This window comes from Vidua macroura, chromosome 6 (assembly GCF_024509145.1).
Source record: "Vidua macroura isolate BioBank_ID:100142 chromosome 6, ASM2450914v1, whole genome shotgun sequence".
NCBI classification, from domain to species: Eukaryota; Metazoa; Chordata; class Aves; order Passeriformes; family Viduidae; genus Vidua; species Vidua macroura.
Genome location: NC_071576.1, coordinates 20,727,065 through 20,751,747, shown reverse-complemented (window position 1 = coordinate 20,751,747; position 24,683 = coordinate 20,727,065). Strand labels below are relative to the sequence as shown.

Genomic DNA, 24,683 nt, shown 5'->3' with positions numbered 1-24,683 from the left:
TGGTAAAGCTTGTCTTTCAGATTTAGAAGGAAGGTAGGTCTTGGTAAAAGCTGTTTTTAATGAAAAGTTGAAGTGCAAGAAACTGGAATTGAAGAGATGTTGAAAATAAATTGTGGATTTGCCCCTTGTGTCCATGCTCACTGTTCTTTGCTGTAGGATTTTCTCTGTGCTTTGCTTTTTTTTTCATCTGACAGGAATGCATAAACTAATTGTTAATTTTTTTATAGTGCCTGGTGCCCTGGAGATTAAAAATATAAAATAAACTGTATTTTGGGGTCTGTGTGTGCACTTTGGCTTCAGTGCCTTTGACATATTGTGTTGTGTTTTATTCTGGTAGTTGGAACAAAACCATTTTCATGACAAGTTCCTACTTAGTCCAAATAAGAGTCTCGGAAGTTATGATTCTGCAAAAGTTGAGTCACAGAGTCACAGGGAGCTCTGCCCAAGAGTGATCTGAAGAGAGCTGGAGTAGACTGTCCACAAGAACCATGATTTTATTTTAAGACATTTTTTTGCACTTCTTCATGGCTGTGGGAGGGGATGCCTCTTGGGATGGGGAAGGCACCAGTTTGCTCATTTCCCTCCTCTCCATCAGACTAAAGGCCACTGGCATTTTGCAGTCCTCTGCTTCCAGAATCTTATCTCTTTCCCAGTTTGCCCTCTTATCACTAGCTCTTTAAATAGGTCCTTTCCTTCAAGCCTTCAGAAAGGAAATGTTGAAAGGTGCTATTTCCTTTTCCTCTGAGGAGAAATCAGAAACATTTTCTCATTCTGCAGAGATTAATTGAACTTCCCACCATCCTTTCCCCCACCTGCAAGTTTTTACCTTTGCCTCATTAAGCCTGTAGGCTTGAAGGTATGCAGCTTTCACTCTGAATACCTTTAAATCCTCTTCTGTGGTGGTGGTTCTAATCTGTTCCATTTGAAAAGGTGCAGGTCTTCATCGTACCTACTCATGCTATACCTTCACTAAGGTGGACTCTTCTTAGAGCAGCCACAGTTTGCCAAAGAAGCTTGATGTATTGATGGCAATTAAAAAGCAATATGAGAAGTCATCCAGGATGCTGATTGTAAGGAAATCTCTTGTAAAACCACAATATCAGTAGCCAGGTTACCTGGTCACTATATGTTATTTGAGTCTTTGAGGAAAAAATTACTCATGTATTCTTTGGCAATTGCTATGCAGGTAAAGATAATTATATGGTTGCCAGCAAAAGATTTACTAAAACAATGTTGGGAGATCACTTACTTCATATGTCAAAGTGGTAAAGCTGTGCCAGCAATGCTTTTGTCTGAAATAAATCTTTGTTAACTGAAATTTCACTTATTTTTGGACTAGCATAAGAGAAGAAACATTGGTTGTTTCCAAATGGCATCTGATTTCAGGCATCTGCTGGGAACAGCAATCCACTTACCTCACGGTCCAGTAAAAAGAAAAGGATGATACTGATATCTTGAAGAAAAGTCCCTTCACAGAATAACACTATGAATGCACATGAAACTTTCTATCCAGCATATATTTAGCACAGTGTAAAATTTACTGTTTTAATGAGAGAAAAACCAAAATGTTTACTCTTTCAGTGCTAAGCTTCAAGTAGTTGAACCACTGTTCATGACCTCTTCAGCGACAGGACTGTTTTCTTTCCTTTCCTAAAACAGTGATGTAGTCTGATAACAGGAAACTTGGCGTTAGGAAGAAAATGTCAAAAAAAAAAAGAAGGGTATTGAAGATACAAGGAATTTGTGATGAGTACTTTGGTATGAATAAGCTTTGAAATGTAAGGTAAATCAGGAATCAGAAAGACCTCTCTGAGAAATTGAAACACAGTGAAACTTTCAGAAAAAGATTTTTTGATACCAGGAGAGGAATCCAAGGTGGCCATCAAGTACAAGAGGAGAAATTTCTTTCCTATTGCCAAGATTTGCTAATGTGAATGTAGTAAAGTTAGGGAAACAGCCCTGAAGAATGGGATCCTCTGCCCTTTAAGCAGATATGTAAGGTGGTAAATGGAGCAGAATTGTCCTGTGACCCTTTATTATACCTCAGTTTTTTTCAAGGAAGATATCTTTTCGTAGATGATGGCCATCTTCTCTCTGTTGTTGTTTCAATTTTATAGTATGGATAGCTATCAAATGCATTGACTTCCTATATGATACATTTTAGGTCTGCCTGTCAGTACCAGTTTTGGATATGTACAGTGTCATAATATGCACATAATATGCCTTCATAATTGTTGACACCAGCATACTGTGCCTCTCCTTACTGAGTGAAGATGAATTTCTCTTAATTGTACAGTGATGAAAATTTCTGTCACTGTTTAAATCAGTAGTATTAAATGCATATATCTAATCAGAGTATACTCTGGGTGTATTTTGCAACCTAAAGTCATTAAATATGGTCATTACTTGGAATCACCTGAGGGGACCTGCAGAAGTGTTGTGGCTACTATAACAGGTTTTGCCTGCTCTTCCCTTTCAGTCAGTGACTGGTGCAAAATTTTGGGAAAACACTGCTTTATTGTTAAGGCACTGCTTGGTGTGTGATGGAGAAAAATTAGATGAGCTGCTTCTGTCTTTTAGGTAGCTTCCCTCCAGATTTCTAAGTCAGCTAATGACACTTCTGCTCCCTTTGAGTTCCATTCATCTTCTAACTGCATTCTTCCTGTTGGATCCCTCAATTATTTTTTAGGGAGTGAAGACTGTATTGTTTCCCAAGAAGAATAACAGAACAAAACAGGTTTTGAGATAACAGCCTGTCTGTGGCTGCATTTTATGTAACAAGTGACTAATAATAATCAGTAGAGACGTTGCTCAAATAACTCTTTATCCACATCTCCTGATTTTTGTTGCCTGGTTTCTCACCTGTCTTCTGTGATGTTTTATGGGAACAAATGAGTCACTGTCTTCAGGTTAATGCTGTAAAGAACAGTGTGAAAGAAAGTGTTTGCATTGAAGCAGAACCAATGAAATGTGTCCTGATGAAGCTCAAAATGACACTTCTGTGTATTCTCCAGTGCCATCTACCGGCAGAACTACCCACTAGAGACTTAGAGGCCAAGAACATTCTGCTAAGTGCAGCAATTTTAAAACATTTGTTTATTTTCTTCTTTCAGGAGCAAGGCAAGATTGGTGTAGTCTTCAATATTGGCACAGTGGACATCTCTATTAAAGAGGAAAGCACACCTGTAAACGATGGCAAATACCATGTAGTGCGCTTTACCAGGAATGGTGGCAATGCAACGCTTCAGGTTGACAGCTGGCCAGTGAATGAACACTACCCCACAGGTACATATATTTTTCTTCCTGTTTTTCTCTTTCAGTGTTCTCTGTTCCTATAACCTAATGTTTAATAACAACTGGTTGCTACATAAGTCTTTTTTGCTTCATCCCGACAATAAAGTCACGAGCCTGGTGATGTATATCTTATCTCTGGGAAATCAAATTAATTGTCCTTTACACTGGAAGAATAAGCATGCCAGCTGTGTGGTATGATGTCCATAGATCACGCTATTTCAGAGGTCTCTAAGTGAATCCTGGTTCTACAAAGCCATTCAATGACAAACTTGGTTTTGCTACTTGTGATATTTTCTAAATATTTAGGGTAGAAAGGTTTTGAACAGATTTTATGAAAAGGAGCAGTGACTCTATTTATACTGTCTATATAAATATAGAGTAGAAATTTAAGGAATATGGAAGATTAAGGAAGTATTTGAGCAGACCTTATGCTTGCCTCATAATTTTTTATCTGAATTTCACTTTCTCTCTTAGTTTTGCAGATACAAAGGTTAACACACCATCTAACCAAAACTGACAACTCCTAGCTGACTTTCTGTCAAAATGCAGTGGAAAAATTCAGTGTCTTTGGAAATTATCACCCTAAATCCACCAGAAATAGTGAATAACTGGCTCTTGATACACTGTCAGATGTTTTATCCCACCACTGGCAAATCACAATGTCATGATACTTTGTCACCATGCTGAAAGATCAAACTTACTCCAAGTGAAAAACAGATTGCTTTTTGTGCTGCTGACAGTGCATTAGATAGCTGAGGTGTGATGATGTGTATGGTTATAAAAGGAAGAATGAACACAAGGAAAGGACTCCAGTGTTAACCACATTCCTCTTATTCATCTGTTGCCTAAGGTCAAGCCATGATCTTCTTGGTTTTCAATATTGAGTCTAAGAAACATTCAGTTCTTTATTTCTAGGTTGTGCAGTAGTAACTCAGGAAGATTTCTTGATAGTGGTATAGGAATTGTTCAAAAGAAACTTAAATTCTCGGAAATATCCTAATTTGAGGTTATATACTAATTTATGTGACATTATACTAATAAATTACTCCAAGGGGATGACTTAATCTCTTCTACTCCCTCAGAAAGCACACAGGAACATTTTTAAATGTGAGTCATCTGTGCTATATTGCTCTCTACTACATATGTCCCTTTGTCAGTGTTTTGTGAGGTGTATGCAAAAGGATACATTTCAATTACTAATCTTATTTCTGTGAAAAAATTCTTTATGAAGAATGCCATGGCAGATATGCCGTGTTAGGTTCTAGCTCTGCTATCCATTGGATTGAGAGGAAAGGTCCAACTGAGGATCTTTTTTCTGCTCCTTTCATCAATTATTTTGTAGAATACCTCCAATCCAGTTGGCAGCCAATTACAGTCACTACAAATCCTATGAATAAATTTTCTTCTTATATTGCTTGTTGTAGTAATTCTCTGGTGTAAAGAAACAAAATATTCAGCTCAATGCTTTAGAGATTTTATTTTTTTTTAAGGGAAAATAAATCACACTCAGAGACTACCTCAGTACCCTGGGCTTCTGCCTTGGCTAAAGATATTTCTGTGTTTTCATTAGAAGATGTATGGTTTTATGGAATCAGCATTAATCTTATGTTCTGGGCTAGTATTGAGTGTGTGTAGTTGTACCCTAAAAAAAAAGGACACCTCTATCTTCCAGACACCTTTTCCTTTCTGTGCACGTATTTCAATTTTTGTCTGTTTGTAGATGATGAATTTTTCAGCCTATCTCTGTGAAAATAAGGCTTATGGGGCCATACTTCGTGTGTGCAGGTTTCTCCCTTATTTATTTCCTACTTCTTTCAAACCAATATTTTAGCCAAATTGAAAAAATTAGGCAAAAATCAAAAAAACAGAAAATATTACATTCCTGTGGGAAAACCCCAAGCAAACCAACCAAAAAAACAAAAAAAAAAAAAAAAAACAAAAAAACAAAAAAAAAAAAAAAACAAAAAAAAAAAAAAAAAAACAACAACACCACCAGAGGAGGGCAATGTTCCAGCCTTCCCAAAGGAAAGGACTGTGGCTTGATGTTAAATACCAGAATATCCATATAATAGAGTGGCATTATGAATACCTAAGATTCAGAAAAGATTCAATGAACCAATTATTACAGGAAACCAATACTTATTAGTCCCATTTTCTGTGCAGTCAATGGTTTAAAAAAAAAGACTGAACAGGAGCATTTAAAATTAATTATTTGTCTTTCACAAACCAAACTTGCACTATTGTGTTTTGCTCTGACTGCAAGACCAAACCTGTGTTCAGCAGAGATTCAGTTCTGTAAAGGCTTTGTGGTTGGATGGACCCAGGCCAATACAGTGTGTTTCAACTGGAACCTGCTGAAAATTTAAATTCATGAGTGATAGTAGCTGAGTAATCCCCTATGTTTTGCATAGCATCATGTCAATTCTGGAAACACAGTTATTTGTAGTGTTTAGCAAACGCTGTATTTGTAGACCATGCTTGCTTGGGCACACTGCATTGTCTGTAAAACAAACAATTTTTTGTGTGCTTGGTTTTCCACACAGTACTATACCCTAATGTTTACAAATTTTATAAACTATCTAATGTACTTTCTTTGTCATCACACATGGTGCAATCTTCAGTCAGGGCTGCATTCTGAATGGTATTTCCATGTTCCTCTCTGAGTCTTATTACTTGTGGAAGGATTATACATTAGACTCATAATTACTTGTTCAATGAAAAGTACAAATAAAAGTTGGATATTCATTAAATGAGCAAAGTGAGAGAATATTGTCTTTCCTTAAAATACAGTCTTTAGTTAAATTGAAATTAACTGAAACTAGCCCAATGGGACCAAAAGGCTCCAAAGCTGTATTTTTACAACTTGAAATAAAAGATAAGGAAAATAGAATGTCAGCAAACTTACAACTCAGGCACTGACATTTTGGGTTTTATGGCATCCAATTGCATTCCAGTCACCTGCAACATGAGCTTTGCACTTTCTCATAAGGAAAAGGGTTAGAGAAAAATGGTAAAGGAGAGAATTAACTTGGAGCTAAAGTTGGCTTTGTGACTGAAATAATCCAAATTACTAGGGATGATCTCTCATCTTTGGTACCATTTCAAAGTACCAGAGTTTCTTTTACTGGACAATAAGACAGAACAGTAGCCCAGTATAAGGTATCTGAGACAAAGCTCCTGAGAACTGGGAGATGTCAAAGAAGTAGCATGAGCACAGAGGCTGCTGTCTGCAATTCAGATGTTGTGGTTCAGCCAAAACCATTGAGCTGTTTATGATTTATTTGCATTAATTTTGCCCTTTTTCCTCTCTCTCAAGAACACAATAAGGAGATGGGCTTTTTCCATAGGCTGTACTGATAGCCAATTTCTTCATGCTTGATTCATTAACTTGGTTGTCACAATGTGATATCATTTTTCTCAGTCAGGGTATACAACTTTTGCTGTAGTCTAAAGTACAGTTTTCTGTGTTGTCTCTCATGCTTTCATCCTTTTAAGTATCTCCCCAAAAACAGGTTGTGCTTGGTCATTGTTATTTTCCTGCTTTTATGTTCCTGGGGAGAGCCTTCTCTATATTTAAATAAATTGTTTAATGATGAAATTTGAGTAATTTTGGACCCAGACTTCAGGAAGAGGAAGCATCTGACATATTTGCATTTTGATTAAAATGAAACCCATCAAATTTGAGACAGCTTACAGAAATTTTCAGAATAGTTAGAAATCAATCTTCAGTTTTTACACAGAACTGGGATACCTCAGTCCCTAAGTTTTCATTATTTCTTAAGCAGGACGAGTTTCTTTTAGTCTATTCACTGTCTTTCCCTGTAAAGAAATACTTTGTGTGATGCCACATTTGTAATGTATGTCAAAACAAGCCTGATATTCCTGTTCATTCATCCAAGCACCAACTACATTTTCTGCAGTAGGAAAAAAAAAAAAAACCACAACAACGTAACTAGGCAAAGAGAAACTGTGAAATAAGAGTTTCCATGATAAAAAATTTAAATCTTATTAAAGTAATGTTTTAAAGGAGAGGATTAAAGGAAAGAAAACAACAGGTAGGAAGGAGCTGTCATTTAAAGAGATGTATGATTCAGCAAGACAAGTGTGGCCTGGGTTTTTTAATGCATTTTAGAAACAAGAAATAAGACAGTATTAAACAACTGGATTATTATCAGGGTTCATTATTTCATCCATACAGCATATATTTTATATTTTTCCCCTTTATCATTCTTGAGTTATCTCTCAGTCTTTTTGTAGTAGTCTTTGCCCTTTCAAATTACATTATTCTGCAGGTTTTTTGCTATGGATAAAAGAAAAAAAATATTTCATCCTCTATGCCCCTACTTCATTTGGTCTCTGAAGTACATTTCTGAGAGGAAATTCTATTTCTGGAAAAGCTGGACAGTTGGCTCTTGGCAGCAGAACTGACTGCTCTGGCCAGATAAGTGTATACCTGTAAGACAAAAAGCTGATTCTGAGACCCTGGTATCTGTGCTGGGATTTTCTTTCAGAGTAGTTCCAGTTCCAAGGATTGAATGTTCCTGACCTGTTGAGCATATCTTCTTCTTTCAATTTCATTTTAAAGCAATCCAATTTGAACTACATCTTTGTTAGTCTATGTGAGACAAAGTCTTTGTCTAAAACAATAAGCTTTTTAGAAACAGGTCAAAGTGATAGATTCTCCTACCTATCTAAAATGTGAAAGGCATCAACCTTGCCTTGCTAAAATGTATTTCTTCATTTGCTTGGTGGAAAGATCTGAAGTAGCTTGATTTGTGCCGTACACTTTATGTGAGATAGGGAGGAAAACTGGCTGAGTTCTTACTTGCTTCTTTGAATAATTTTTCAGCTAAGTGAAGGAATACTGAAGGGTGCTAGCAGCTGGACCCTCTCAATTATCTAACAAGGGTCTTGTGTCTGGGGAGGTCCCTGCTGACTGGAACCTAGCCACTGCTATTCCAGGCTATAAGAAGGGTGTGAGAAAAGATACAGGGAGCTCTCTAGACCTGTTAGTCTAAACTCAGATCCTGGAAAAATTATGATGATTATACTGTATGCTATTGAAAGGCGTTTAAAGAATAATGCAGTCATAAAGCACACTCAACATGAGTTCACAAGGGGAATGTTCCATGTAACTAATTTTATGTCACCTGCCTCATGGATGAAGGGAAGGCAGCAGATGTAGTTTTTTGTTGGATTTTAGTAATGCTTTTGATACCATCCCTCAGATGGTATCATTCCAGACAAGATGCCCAGCTGTGGGATGAATTATACACATTGCGCTGGGTTAGGAACTGGCTGAACTGCAGAGCTCAAAGAGCTGTGGTGGATGGGGCTACATCTGCCTGGCAACTGTCACCAGAGCTGTTCCTCAGGGACATTTCTAGGGACAGTTCTATTCAATATATTCATTCTTCTATGGTAAGGTCACCTATCTCATGGATGAAGGGAAGGTAGTAGATGGAGGAAGTTTGCTAATGAGACTAAACTAGGAGGTGCTGTTGACCCCCTCAAGGGACAAGAGGCCTTACAGGGGATTCTAGGGGATAGGAGCATTGGAAAATAATTAATGGGATAAAATTAAGCAAGAACAAATTATGGATTATGCACCTGAGGCAGAGTAACACCAGGCATTATTAGAAATTAAGAGAGGAGTGGCTGGAGATCAGCCCCGAAGGAAGGGATCTGGGGTGCTGGTGGGCAGCAGCTCAGTGTAAGTAATATGTGGACCCTGACAGTGAAAACAGCAAACCATGTCCTGGGGAGCATAAAAGCCAGCACAGCCAGCCAGTCAAAAGAAGTGTTTGTCCTGCTCTATTCAGCATTGGTGTGGTCTCAGCAAGGTGAGACCTCACAGTAGTGCTCCACAATTTGAGAAGGATGTGAACATCCATGAAAATGTCCAGAGGACAGCAACAAAGCTGGTGACAGGGCTGGAAGGCATGTCCTAGGGAGAGGGGCTAAGGAGGTCGGGGTCATCGAGTTTGGAGCAAAGCAGGCTGGGGGTGACATTGCTCTTTACAGCTTTCTGAGGAGTGGAAGCAGAGATAGGTGCTGAGCTATTTTTCCATGGTACTTAGTGATGGGACATGTAGGAATGTTTCAAAGCTGTGCTAGAGGTTCACAATAGATCTTAGGAAGCATTACTTTACTGAGAGACTGGTCAAATAGAACCATTTTTCTAGAGAGATTGTCAGCAGCCTCATGCCCCTAAGTGTTCAAGAGGCATTTTGACAATGCCCTTAAGAACATGCTTTGACTTTTGGCCAGCCCTGATTGAGCTAGATAATTGTTGTAGCTACTTTCCAAATACTCTAGTCTAAACTACTTGCTCACAAAGAAAGAGAGAATGTCAGGCAGAGGTTAGAGTTTTGCATTTAAGTGAAAGGTGATGCAACAAAGGCTATAGAAAGAATCTCATGACTGTCAGTTTTTCTCAATTTTTTTTTCACTTTGTGATCTCTTGTCTTTGAGAAAATTTCACGATTTTGAGACATATTTTGGGACACCTGAAATGATATACTACATCCCTATAATGTAGAAAAATAGATGTATTTTTCATTTCATCTGTTTTAACTATGGAGAATTAATTATGGTGGTAGAAAGAACTTGAAGTATTTGTGTTTGTCTGGATAAGATTGAAAGCTTGGTTCCATCTTATTCTTCCTTTAGGAAAAGTATTCTGTGATTAAAAGTATCAGAATATTTGGAATCTGGCATTTTTTAAATTGTTGTTACCCATTTGATACTTTTTCAAAGTGCTAAATATTTCTCAGTGAGATGATGTTAACCCTTCCCTGCTTGCACGCTTATTTGATTGTACCAAATTAGAAAACTGGTTGCAGCCTAATAAGATTCAAAATATCTAGATCCTATTTTTTTCCATAAATACTCACCCAAACCTATTGTAGGCACTTTAAAAATGAAGTCATACAGTAGGAGAACTTAAGAGATTTTAAAATCAGAGATTTTACAGGAATTGTGCGGTGGGAAAAATTAAGTATGAAGTTGTTTTTTGTGAGAGCAGACTGAATACTGACTGAATACTGCTAATGTGAAATGGAAAGGGAATTTTATAAAAGAACCTGAAGTTGGTTTAAGCAGTAAGTATTGCATGGCACCCCACAATCCATGATGGGATATTATTGTAAGTTTCTGTGAAAAACAAAAGAAGAGATTTCATTTCCAGAGATGTGGAAATGAAGTCTCCTTCCACAACTGGCATGATCTTTTTGTTCAGTGATGTCCATTTCCAACCTCATCCCTCTACTGAAAGGACTGTGACGACTCTCTCTTCTCTCTTCTCTCTTCTCTCTTCTCTCTTCTCTCTTCTCTCTTCTCTCTTCTCTCTTCTCTCTTCTCTCTTCTCTCTTCTCTCTTCTCTCTTCTCTCTTCTCCTCTGTTCTCTCTTCTTCTCTCTTCTTCTCTCTTCTTCTCTCTTCTTCTCTCTTCTCTCTTCTTCTCTCTTCTTCTCTCTTCTCTCTTCTTCTCTCTTCTCTCCATTCTTTTTGGCTTTATTTAGTTTTTATCGACAACATTTTCTTTCTCTCCCTTTGTGATTTCCCCACCATGAGATAAATAGCTTTGTATCTTACAAGCTAAATACAATTACTGCTATCAAAACTGGAGTCTTTCTCTCCCTGTAAATGTCTCTTGGAAGCTGATAAGCTGTTCAAAGCAAACTGCAGGCTTCTGCCTAATCCTGAGATTAAACATAACCACCCAGAAGACAGCAAGAGATAATTGAGGAGGGGGGGGTTGGGAAAGGCAGGCAGGAGAGGAAGAGAGGAGGAGAAAATGAGATCCTCTCCTGAGATATTAAGAGGACATACAGAAGGCTCAAGGTTATTTGTAAAGGAATTACACAAAACACACAAGAGCTTGTTATGATGAGAAATCTCCTCAGATAATGCAGTGGTTGTTGTAGTTGTTAAAGACAAAATTTAGCAAGGATTTATTTGATGTAAAGCATACAGGGCAGCTCCCACCCATGACTGCTGATTTTTATATATTATCCCTATCTTATACTGAAAACAGAAGGTCTCACAAGATTGTGTCCAAGTTCTTTGTGAGTTCATCTCACTGGCTTTATTGCTGAACATAGGGACACAGTTGATTTCCCAAGACTGAAGCAGGGGACTGAGCCAACTTCTCTGTGCTCTGTTTTGCTACCTGCTGACCAACCTAGAAAATAAGTGGCTTAATTGTGGAGAAATAGTGTGTGATATCTGTATTAGTCTTCACTTATATAGGCAGAATTACTGAAGCTTAATAGCTTTTATGAGTCAGCCCAATGGAGTTGAAAAAAGCAGCCTCATTTCTACATATATAAGTTCTTCTTGAAAGGTTTTTTTTTTTTTTTTAATGAGTAACATTATAGTTTTCTCCTTCTGTAATTTTTTTGCATCTTCTGTTTCTGAAAGCTTGTCTGTTTTTAACTGTTATCAATGGGATATTACCTCTTCCAACTTTGCTTTATTTAACTTATAATGCATTAGACAAGAAAAAGAAGGTAAGTTTAGATGGTCTAATAGTGGCATCACTGGGGAAATTAGGAAAAGACTACATATTCATTCTTCAGCTGACATGTGCATTGATATTGTAAATAATAGGCAATGTTGTGATTATTAGTTCTTGTGAGCTCAGTGATGCAAAGTGTAATGCTGATTGTGAAATTAACAAGCAAAACTCAAAAGCAGAACTAACTGAGATGTCTGAGTCATTGCAACAAGTTCTCTTTCTAAGTTTTTACTTATCTCTGCACAGTACCTCTACATGGCTCATATTGTACCACCACAGTGATTTACAAATGTTCAGTAATGCAGCCTTAGAGAAAATTTCTAGACTTGAGGCTGTTATGATCTCCTTTTCACTTCTGAAATCTTGCTTCTGAAACCAAGGTAATAGTAAGACGTTTGGCTGAATCCAGTTGTGGATCCATCTTATGCTGGATGATTTGGAATCATTAATATGTTGCTTGATCTGCATGTTGAAGGGATTTTTTTCTTGGTGCTACCAGATCCCACTGTGGTCTTAATATTTTCCTATCCAAATGTTTTTTTTTGAGTGGGCAATGAGTAAGAAACAAGAGAACTGATTTTTTATTAGCCCTGTAGGCTGAATCTGATCACCAGGGTTCTTGTTACATACTTTGTTGTGGATTTTGACTTTTCATATTGTACTCATTTTGTGGGACTTAAATGAGCTCTCAGATGCTTCCTATCAAGATGAATTGGAGATAGCATATAAAGTGCCTTTGACAGATTTACTGCATTTCATAATGAGCCCAAAACATATAAAAAGACAGGGTTAATAAAACAGAATTGGAGAAGCACATTTTGAAGGTAGTACTGCAACATATGTTGAAAGATCTGCCAAGAGGGATGATTAAAGCATGACAAGTTGATGAAATCAAGAGTTGATTGTAGCTTGTCACTGCAGGGTCATAGCATCTATAATATATTTATAGGATTGGAAAACTGATAAATATGGCTACCTGATAAGAACACTCAAGTTTTGTTCCCCTCTATCCAATGACATATAAATCTCCATATATGAAGTCATCAACAAACAAATATACTTTGGAATTTGTGCAGAAAAACTCATGTTAGTGCATATGTTTTCATGCTGGATGATGGGATAGGATCTGACATGATATAAAAGTTAAATAAATGTTGCTACTACACTTAGAATTTAACTGCTGTGTATTTTGTGTTTCACTTTCCCACAGGAAAAATGAAGCTGTGGTTTATTTTTGATTTTCCTCATCCTCAAAGAGTTTCATGAGCGCTGCAAGGATTTTCTGTCTTCCAAATTCTGTTTATAAGAACATTAGCGAGAAAAGACAGAAAACAAATGAACAAAAAAAGTGGTTATATTGCAGCTTCCAGTATCTATTGCTCCTGTTTTGTTTCTTAAAACTTATCTGAGCTCTTGCAACACACTGCATTCAGTCTGAGTGAGCTGTAGTTTTAACTTCACCAAGTACCTCAAGCCCATGTGAGTGGCAGTCTGTCAAGCACTGGAATTTATCAGCTTGCCATCAAGAAAGAGGGAAATGCATGGGTCTTTATGAAGACATGTAAGGTCTTCGAAGCAGAGCAAAACAGCACAATACGATATAACAGCAGTAGGGGTGATAGAAGGAGTTTACCTAAGGAAGTAAGTAGACACAGAAAAGTATCTTCATGCAAATTGCCATGACCATCTAATTCCCATCCAAGATCCCACCGATGGGGGAGAAAAGAAGTATTCTTCTGTAGCAGTCTTTATTTCTGCTACATAACAATCACATAAAAGGTTGTTCTAACATGCAAATATGTGACACAGAGGCAATACTAGTTTTAATTTAGCCAAAATATTTATCTTGCTTATAGCCTAGATAAAGAAAATACTACCAGAAAGTACTGACAGTTTGAGTAAAAGTTTTTTTGGTGCTGTCCAAAAAAACAGAGATATGTATATGTATTGTATATTCAGCTGTTATCTGAATTAGTGTAGCAACACTCTTACATCTTCCTGAATCAGACTAGATGTCCAGTATGTCAAATCCACAGACAAATACCCAATATTTTAGAAGAAAATTTGCTTTAATGGTCAAAATGACACTTCCTTCTGATGGTCCTGGATTTGGTATTCTCTTCTGTCTTCCTAGAGCCTGATTGTTCGTCTAATCAAGTTTATTGAGTCTGAGACCTGTCAAGTGTCTGATGCTCCAGAGAATTACAGTAACCCATCATGTCAACATCAAAAATATGCCCCAAAAGATGTCCTCCTAAAAAAAAATTGCCCTACTTTTGCATTTAGTTTGTGATCTGAAATATGAAGTCAAATACACTGTATGTGTTTGTATCATATCTACAGTAATTACATTTGTATTTCTCAGTTAGAAAGCAAATGGTTCCTTTTTTTCCTGTCATTAATTTATTCAGGAAGACATGATTGTGTGGAAACACTTCCACTTCTTCTGCAGCTGGAGAAGTTACTCTGCTGCATTGTGACTCCATTGCTCAGCCAAATTTAAACCATAACAAACCAAAACCTAGGTAGTTTAGTGTCAGCTCTAATTTTTCTCTATTTCTCTGATTCTTTTTCCATTGACGATATTGATTCTCAAATACCAGTGCTTTCCTCTGAGCTTAGTTTATTGACTAGGGTTGTTTGTAAGATAAATTCTTGCAACACAGAGTGAATGCCTAGGAAAAGTTATATTGACCTTTGACAATGGTAATACAGCATAAACTGAAACTCATGAAGATACGAACTTTATGATTTCCCAGTCCTAGATTTGCTCATTTGTCAGAATGGTTGCTTAAAATATTCTAAAATACAGTATCCATAGGGCACTGATGCATCTTTCTGCCTAATTGTTCTCACCTGGTATCTGATTTAAGAACCCTGGAATATCCCTAAGTATTGGCATTGCATTCATATACTTACTACAAGCCTTTGAGTCCCAGTGCCTGAGATACTATGGGGCAAAAGAGATACAATCCATGTGTTTTTCCCTGTATTTCTTTGACATCCAGCCATTTTCCATAAATAGTAATTACAGGCTAAGAGATATAGGTCTATCCTGATAGCTTGGTTTTCCCAACAATTCCATGTCAAAGTATACAGCTATTCACACAGGCATGTGTATCCTGACTGAATCTTCAGATATTTTGAGCTGTTCTCATCTGTTGGTGTCCATTGCTCCATGATTGCATGAGGTCCAGGTACCAAGCATAAACCTTATCAACAGTGATTTCTGGTAAATTTCTCTTTTGCTGGCATAAGATTAATTAGAACCTTAGAAGGACTTTGGTTGGAAGGGACCTTTAGGATCATCTAGTTCCGAACCCCCTGCCATGGGTGGGGACACCTTCCACTAGAACACGTTGCTCGAAGCCCCATCCAACCAATTGCTATTGCTTCAGCCATTTGATGGTACATCAGATGTAGCTGTATAATGTAGTGCAGAGAAGGATGGAGAAATATTTCTCAGATGGAGACTCAGGCTAAATAGAATCCTGCTGCACAGCACAGTGCAGTGAGTTTCCAGACATTAATATATTTACATTTCTCTCCTGGTTGGCTGGTTCTATTTCAGTTCTCCTGGTCAAACAGAGTTTTTATGTTTTATTTCTTCTCTATATCTCTCTCTCCCTAACTGTCCTACTCTCCCTGTCTCTCTCTCATAAACACACGTGTGTACAGTAAGAATGAGCAAACAAACATCTGTCCTGAGGGATCACAGGCTTGAACTGCTTTGTGCTTTTCTGATCACATTGCCTGCAGAAAAAACAGTGCCAGCTGTAATCCCAGGTTGACATGCTGACATGCAGTGACAGAAGGGGTTTATGCATCCACATCAGCCTTGTCCCTGCTTGCTAAAGGCACTGGAAAGCATGAAGTCATTAAAATCCAATGCTACAATCTGAAGTAGAGCAACTGTGTGAAAGGATGGTCAGAAATGAAAGGGGCCAGTCATGGAACTAGGAGTCAGAAGTTCATGAATCCCAGCCTTGTGTTTAGAGATGCCTTTCTCTGTGATCTTGAGTAGTCTTTTACCAGTCTGCAGTTCAGTTTTTCCCATCAGTAAACTGAGGATAAAGGTCCAATTTACCTTATCTTTGGTGACTTAAATAGAAAATATTCTACAATTCACTGAACATGGAAGTCTTTCTGGGTCAATGAATTTGCATCTTTGCTACTTACTGAGTACCTGGTGCTCTTGGTCATGGCACAACTTCATGAATAGCATCTGTCTTTGAGAAGACTCATTGGGTTGCTACAGAATCCTAGAATTCTCTTTTCCTTTTCCTAAACTGCTGCAAACAGAAGAATTGATTTCATGATTTGTAGCAATTAGTAATGGAAAAGGCCTGTTTGCTCTCATTTATTCCAATCTGTAATAAACTGATATCCCCCACCGCTTTTACAAGGAAAATTTTAAATAATTCAATAATTTCCCTGAGGATACTGTAGCACAGTCTCATATGCAATCTTGATAGGAAGTGCTTCTTAATAAATTTCTTCTTTCATCAGTTTCTTACATGCTTTTAATTATTTCCTGGCACTCACTTGAGAGAATTTGTCCCTTCCATAGAGTTTTTGCCATTTGGTTGTTTGTAACTGGTTAGCTTTCCAGTCCTCATCAGTGACATTTGACTAAGAGCCATACAGGTGTTACTCTCATTATTGTTACTGACTGAGTAGCTTCCCTACAATAGCACTGTATTAATGGGAAAGGACTGCACATGCTCTCTCTATTTGTACATTTAACTCCCCATATTATCTCCCTAATAATATGTGCACAGGGAAATGAGATTCAGAAACATCTGAAGGTTTCTAATGGAGCCAATCCAACTACCAGCACCAAGGCAGAGACTTCAGGTCTGCTGGAACTGAGCTGCTCTTGTTTGCAGAGTTGTGGTAGAGAACCACTGGCCCTTTGAGAAGCAGGTATAAAGTCACAAGTTGTTTTTTTTTTTTTTTTTACCTGAGATCATGCACCCCCCAAAGGCAACTGAGCTGTTTTCAGTCTCACATTGCTCCTGGAAGCAAAATAGCTACACTCATGTCTAACCCCAAATATGTAAATTAGATTAGTGTTTCTATGTCCTGACAAATGCACAAAACACAAAGATAAATGAGAGTTAATAGAATTTAAAGTGTCAATACAAATAAAGTGCTTTTGGTATTTGATTATTGCTGCTTGTTCCCACTGGGCAACACAAATCACATCCTGACCTTTCACAAGGGAATCAAAGTGGGATGTGGGGACAATAGCAGTGGATTTTATTCCAATCTCCGATTTCTTCCTTCAAAATGATTTTTTTCCCTTGCTTAAAATGGAAAGATCAATATGTAGTTTCAGTTTTTCTTTAATAGATACTTCAGCCTTGGCTGCCTGACATGGGGCTCAATTTGGGTCTGGTCAGTGAAAAAACACAGTAAATTACACATTCCTCACAAAACGTTTCAAACATAGTATATAGTAATATAGGCACTCAAATTGTTTCATATTTTTACACAGGTTGAACTGGTAACTGCTTTCTCTGTACTCTACACTAGTTCAGTTTTCCAACATAGCTCAAATGAGAACTAAAGCAGACTGCTTTTATTTCATGCCCATGGCCCCAAATTCTACAGGGTTGATTCAGCATAATGTGCACATATAAAATAAGACTTGAGTCACATTTTTGACAATATTATTTTTTCCTCTGAATGCTTGAAAAGGTTTGATTAACCCTCTTCCACCTTTGTTAGTCTGAGTTTTCTTTCGTTTTGCTCCTATTGTGCTTCTATGTTAGATTATCGAGGGTAAGGCACTTATTTTCTCAGTCATCCAAACCAGGATTGAAAGACTAATCTAAGGGAGGTTGAAATGTTATTGATCTTGTCCTGAGGCAGAGCACTGAATTAGATGACTTCTTCAAGTCTTTCTTGGTCTTATTAGTGTCACTGTGGTCCACGTCAGCTGTACCTCCTGCACGGACATTTAAACTCCTGCCTCTTAGTTTGCTTCTGAATTTCCCAATGATTTTGGTCTGAACAGTGCTTTACTTTAAATTAGAGCCCCAAGTTTTTTAGGCTAAAAAAAGATCAGATAAAATAGGGAGTAGTGCCATTGTAAAGATTTTGGCTGAGGCACTAGAGATGTAGAAACAGCTCTAGTTGCCTGAATAAGTATTGCTGTTGGAGTCTTGCTTGCTAATTCTCTCTCATATTTTTAGTACTTCTATTACCAAGACCTTGTTGTCTCTTGTCATGAGGGCAGTGAGCTGAGGAGGGTTGCAGTGTGAAGGTCAGCTTTTAACTCCAGTCCATAGTGAGATGAACAGAATAAAAGGTGTTGCTCCCAGCAAACAATGTGATCAGGGGGAATTGAAGATAAAGTCAAGGGCATCCAGGACTAAGGGAAAAATGAGGACAAGAAATAAAATGAGAATTCATTAGCAAAAGATGCAACTATATTGTAGTTATATTGTAGTAAAGGCAGGGGAAAAATATAATATCCAAGAACTGAAGCAAAGCTAAACAATGTTAAGACTTGTCTATTTTTCAATTCACTCAAATGAAATGAAATCCCGAATTTGAATTAATCTTCTATAGCGCTCCTTTTATACAAGGCAAAACTGAAGCTTTACAAGAATTTTTAGAGGGACAGCTTGTGATAGTTAGAAAGATTCCAGATCATCTGCCTTATAATTATTTTATTTACCATGGCCATCCTGTTTCATTTTTGTATAAGCCACATCTGTGGTTTCAGGTTTGGACATTTTTCAAGTGTTTTCTAAAGCCATTGTAAGTAGAGATTTTTTACATGTTTGGATTTTAGTGCAACCATTCCCTATGTTATATAACATGAACCACAATATGGTCTTACAGTAACACAACAAAATAAACATCTATACATAAACAGCCCTGATGCTAAAACTTGATGGTAAGTGTTTTTATTCCTTTCTGATGTATGAAGGTCTAGTCTTAAAAATAGATTCTAATCCTTTACTAATAGACTTGTGTCAGTTATCTAATTACATACAAGCTATGAACAAATAGTGGTTGTGCTTCATAGTATTTAAAACAAAATATGTGCTTAAGGAAATGTGAAAATGGAGCAATTGAGTATCTTGTAAGTTTTTAAGTGCAGCTGCCTGAAAACAGAAGTGGTTAAAGAGGCTCAGTCTGTGCCAATCACAAGCACACTTTGGAAACTTTTATTCCCTTTCTCAGAGGGGAAATGGTAGCTTCTCCATGATGCATGCTAGTCTCCTTTTCCAGTGCACACAGCATCAGCCCTAGGAGAGTTTTGGGGTTGAATTGAACGGAATCAGTTTATGTTAGTAGAGCATTTACCCATCAAATATACTTTTCATGCTGTAGCGGACTGCTTCTCTCCCATGGTGATGTCAATTAGGTGTGTGTAAATCTTAGTGAGATTATGAGCATACATAAAAACTCAAAGGGAGCTGGCATTACAGGCTGCTGGGTGAATTGAGCTATCAAACACTAGGTGTTAACAAGCCCTTTTCCTACTGATATTCCATCTACAATAAGGGGGAAATGGTGGAAACATTTTAAAGCTTGAAAACTGATCTCAAGATGTTTCTTTAAATCATTAGTAACACTGTAGCATCTTTCACGTAATAACTGCTCATTAGATAAAATGTCTCCTTCTTTTTAGAGACTTAGAAGCAATGAAGAAAATTCTGCTTCATAGACCAGCCTTTGACAGTAATTTAGACCAGATGAGTGTTTTCTTATGGTATTCTTTTCAGCATCTTCACAGACTTGACAACACATCAGGATGGATTAATATTCCACCTAAAAGCAAGTACTTTCTTTCTGCCCAGTGCAATTTGCTGGAACCTTTCAGTTTTTCTCTTTCACACCTAAGAGGTAGTCAATCATTATGATTGGTCTAGGCCAAGAAGCAAGATTTTTCAGAGTTTCAATAGTTCTTGTACTTTCTTTGGCTTAAGATTCCATTTTGGTTTAGAAATAAGCTTAATGCAATAAAGGTTGTTTGTTTTCTTAAAGGAGCAGCAGAAAAGAATAACATCTTCCAGCACTGAAGGGTTTTGGAAGAAAATTCTGCTTTGCCCACGAGCAAATTCAAACTGTGTCCCTTGGACTCTTGCACTGCATAAAAAGTATTTCCTGTGGGAACTGCCAGTAGTGATTGGCACAAGCAAATTATTTTGATTTTTTTCCCCATTTTAGTTTTATCTAAATTGAAGATTATCAAAAGCTAAAGTTCAAAGTGAATTTGATCTATTTATCAGTGTAGTCTGTAGGGCAGGGATACCGAGGGCTTCAGAAAAAAAGACAGAATGCTGGCAGCTGATCATATTTAACCAGTAGGCTATTATTTGTATAACTGGATTCCACATTTCCTTTGGAAAAAGAGGAACAATCCAAAAAAACCCAAAAAACATAGAGCACTTCTGCCATATTCCTTTCCAAAGTATTTGGTCCTTAGCAATGTCCATGGTATTTGAAATATTAAGAATATTCAGGTTAACTGAGATTCAAGAATCTAGAAGATTTCAAGATGCTACCGCTAAAATCCTTGAGGTCATAAAAGTCTGATTGCTTATCAGTTTCTTGAAAAACTTAGGACATGAAGCAGAATTTCTATTAATTGTACATGTAAGTCCTAAATGGGACAAAAGACTTCTATTAATCCTAGTGTTCACAGTTGGCTTTAGAATTTTTACAGGAAAAAGGAATAAAAATAGGCAAAATAATGTGTTTATGAGGCACAGTTCTTTAGAAGAAGCTAAGTTGTTAAGCAGTTCTAAGTCATATTGACATACAGGAATTTATTACGTGGATGAAGGAAAAAAGAGGAAACTTATTTAAAATTAGTCTTTCCTATAGGTACTTGAATGACTTAAACAGCTAGAAACTATAGGGGGAAAATATTTAGTAAATCACAAGTAGCAAAACTAATCAACACAATTTTACTACTAAAAACTATATCCTGCAACCTTTGAGACCTACATTGATTCTGAACGCAGAAGAATTATATGATTAGGAGTATTTTCTGAAAATTTAAATCACTCTGTCCTGTGTATTCTATTCTGAAGAACAGCCTGGAATCAAAGCTGGACTCAAAAGGAAAAAAAGAGAGAATCTGTATTAGTTACGTGAATGGGTTGTTTGTGTGAATCATTCAACTGTAGAAAAAAATTACACTGAGGTCACAAAAGGATTGTTACTGAAAATTTCTGTGTATGAAGATGGACGAGAAACACCTTTAATTGCATCATGCCTCAGCTGTCAGAGGTTCAATAAGCTTTCTTCATGCCAAACTTATGTTACTTCGTGTTGCAAACCATGATATTTCCTTTTTGAGCTCTCATATCAAATGTAGTGTTTATTTTTTAAAGCACAACTCCAAGTCAGTATTAATTTAGTAATTGTGTGGTTCTATTGGTTATATTTAATGGCTATTCTAAGCGCTTAATAATGAAAAAGTTGTTCTTTAGCTCACTGTTGTAGTTGAGTATATGAGTGAACACATTCTCATGCACATGTTTTTAAAAATCGTTCTTAGTTATGTCTGAAATAAAATTTAAAAACAAACCAACAAAGAATAGATCAGATACTAATGTTGCAATATAAACCTATTTGAATTTTCTAATGCCCTTCAATTTTTCATCGCTTTTAAAGGTATGATTTTTATATGTATTTTAATCTTGCTGAATATATCTGCATAATAATAACATAATAAAATTAAATTAAACTTGATTTTAAAAAAAAGTTTTTAAAGATGTGGTGGGGAATAGTTGTCATTTCTGGCTTTCTTGAAGGTCTAGAACTATAAGAAACCCATTTTTCATAGTTATGTCTTTTTTGATTGTCCCACTTCCTTCTTTTACCTCAGTCTTGCTGGCCTGTTCTTGTCAGACACCCTATTTCTGAGGAATTTCAATTCACCACATTTTTTTTTCTATAGTCAGCCTTTCACACAGAGGAAGAAGCACTCCATGTCAGCCCCTGGCTGACTCTAGTGTTCCTCTGAACTGTCTTCATTCTGAAAAAGATCTCATTGCCACCAGTAAAAAGGTTCCTTTTATATGTGCATGCCGATATGGATGAAGACAGTGGAGTTTCTTTTTGCTTGTAAATAGTGTTATAGAATTTCTTTGGGGCTATAGAAAATGTTCCTGCCCATCAACATTTTAATATCAACACATTTAACTAGTATTCCTAGCTCAGAATGCACTCTATAAAGTGGGGGATAACCCCCATTTCTATCAAAACTGTGTCTATCTCTATTACTTGCAATATAGAAGGAGTAGCAGCCACTTTGTAGAGGTTCAAGTCTGAGTTGAGAGAGAAGTTTAGGTCTTGAAGTGCCATTGAAGTGCCTCCTGAGGATTTTTCAGAACCTAGTACTCTTTCCCTACATGCAGAAAAAAAAAAAATAGGCACTAAACAAATACAATCCTAAAGGTGATGCAGAATTTTTATGATTGCATTTATGTAATTTATCTGTTTTGGTGGGCCTGGATTAGTGTGTTGAGAAAAGGCCTAAGCTGAATGTCTTGCTAACTGATCTTAAAAAATAAATTGTTTTTGTAGTGAGCTTGACTTTATTTTGTTTCTGTTCTCCCCAAACCAATGGGTCTGCTTCCCTGTGCTGTAAGCTGCACCTAGGCTTAAATGATTGGCAGAATTTGCAGGAAGGGAAGCTGTCATTTCATTGTTTTGTTAATATTGCCATCTCTTTAGCTTTAGGTAGAGTTTTTTCTTTGTTTTTGTTGTTTCTATTAACTCAGATCCTCTTTATCAGTTTTTTCTTGGTTCCTGAATTGAACATGGTTCAAATTTTCTGTTTACAAATGTGTATTCAGAGAAGTATAGAATTGACTTTTTGGTGGTGCTGATATGAATTAGGAGAACTGGGAATTTATTTAAATGTAACTTCATGTCTGTGAGTGACTCCAAGTCACAGTACATTGTTAAATATAACTTGACAGATAACAGAGAGTGTTTTCAATTTCACATTTTCCTTCTAGTTTATCTGAGTTACCAACTGTATTATGTCAGGCATCTGAGGTGCAACAGAGAAACTGGAGCAATAATGTGTGTCAGCTGGTGCTTAATTAGGTATTTCTATGATGGGGAATAGCAGTTTTTCACAATGAAAATATAATGAATATATAATATGGAAGGTAAAAAGTTATCTGACTTTTCAGGAAGTTAGTAAGTAATTGGGCTGTAAAGCTGTTCTTAAATGCTTTTACTTCTTTTTTACTGTGTACCCCAAATAAGCAACAAGGCTCTTAAATATGCATCATTATAGTTGGAGAAACTAACCCAAATCCAAATTGTTGTTTTCCTTACAGCTGAACTTACAGTGATATAGATGATGATTTTTACAAATACTCCTTAAGATTAGGTCATATGAATCCTTGTGGGACTATATTTAGTGTGTTGCTATAGTGCAGCAGAAATTCAGCAGTTCCAAGGTGCTGCTGGAGAGCCCAGCTGTGGTCAGCAGGTACCTCACACAGGCTGGCAGCGTTTTGGAGCTTCAATAAGGATGATCAAACACGTGAGATTCACCAGTCCTATTCCATGCAGTAAGACAGTGTCTGCTCTTGACTGGCTGGACTTACATGATTTAGTTTTTAGTTATGCTTTTTTTCATTGGTGTCTCTTTACATTGAAAAAAAGATTGCAGCATCTCCTTTCAGAAAGTCAAATAAATATGAAGCCCCATTAGGATATTTATATGTGGGACTTTAAAGGCAATACTGCAAACTCTGCAGGGCAGTTGCTGACTTCAACCACCATTTATTCAAAACACATACTGGAGCACAACTGATCTACAGAACTTCTGCTTATGGTAGCATTACTTCAGTAAGTTGTGGGCTTAATCCTTTTTCTACAATATTATAATGTTGCATATAAAAAAAAGCACTTCTCTTATGCCTGTCTGAAGAGTTTTTGTAAAAATAATACTTAAAGCAAAAGTTAGAATTAATCAGAAAGTGACTCTAGCTGAAGAAAATGAAAAAGCAGAATGATGGCACTTGTCATTCCTAGCACCATCAAACTGAACTGCTCCTTGCTACTAGAGGTTCCATCTGACCTGTTCAATTTTCCAGTAGCTAGGGAATTTGGACAGAGGCTTTGTGTGAATCCTGTTCCTCTCTGTGCTGTGCAAGTAATAAGAGCTTTCCACCAAAGTGCACTTTACTGGATGATTCTACTATCCATCAACATGGAACAATTGAACTGTAATTGCCAGAACTTACATTTTGGCTAATTATTTCTGCTTTTATTTAAATTAGTTTCTAAGTGTTTGTTTTATTCTGTCAAGAGGCCCAAGTCTTTGGTAACTGAACAGAAGTTTTCATGTATCCTTAATTAACAGCTCTTCTTCTTGCCAAATTTTACTTCTCTTTTTTCCTGTTTATCTTTCCATTCTTAGGTGTTTGGATTTTTCTTTAGACTAATTCTATTAGATACTTTGTCATCAATTTCTTATATTTTCTTCCTTTCTTATTTTTCTGTTTACTGGGTTTCTAGTCCTAACACGTGTCTTTTACCGGTGCAAGAAGGTTATTCAAATTACGACTGTGTGTTTATGTGACTGACATATTGTGCCATGTCCATATGCAATCAGATCTGATCAAAATGTTTTAACTCATGGCACTGAGTTCACTCAAGGTCTCACATTGCAGACAAATTGCACATGCCTTCTAATCAGTTTGGATAAACAAATACTCTGAGGAGAATCTGAGTTATCTTTTTTGTAGGCTTTAATTTCTTTGACCTTCCAGAACCTCAGGCTATTGGATGTATAACTATTCTCCACTCTACTAAAGATAAATCTCTCTCTTTTCAAATATGTATATATACATACATATATATATATGTAC

At 36.8% G+C, this 24,683-nt stretch overlaps 1 protein-coding gene across 11 annotated transcripts in view; it reads left to right on the top strand.

Moving 5' to 3' along the window:
• NRXN3 (neurexin 3) overlaps positions 1-24,683 on the top strand; it is a 708,775-nt gene that overhangs the window by 570,165 nt on the left and 113,927 nt on the right. For all 11 annotated transcript variants that reach the window (XR_008437480.1, XR_008437481.1, XM_053979714.1 and 8 more), the window contains one exon: positions 3,114-3,285. Coding sequence is in view for 9 of the 11 variants with exons in the window: in XM_053979714.1 (XP_053835689.1) it covers positions 3,114-3,285 (172 nt within the window). In the remaining 2 variants the exon portion in view is untranslated. The remainder of the gene's footprint in view (positions 1-3,113; positions 3,286-24,683) is intronic.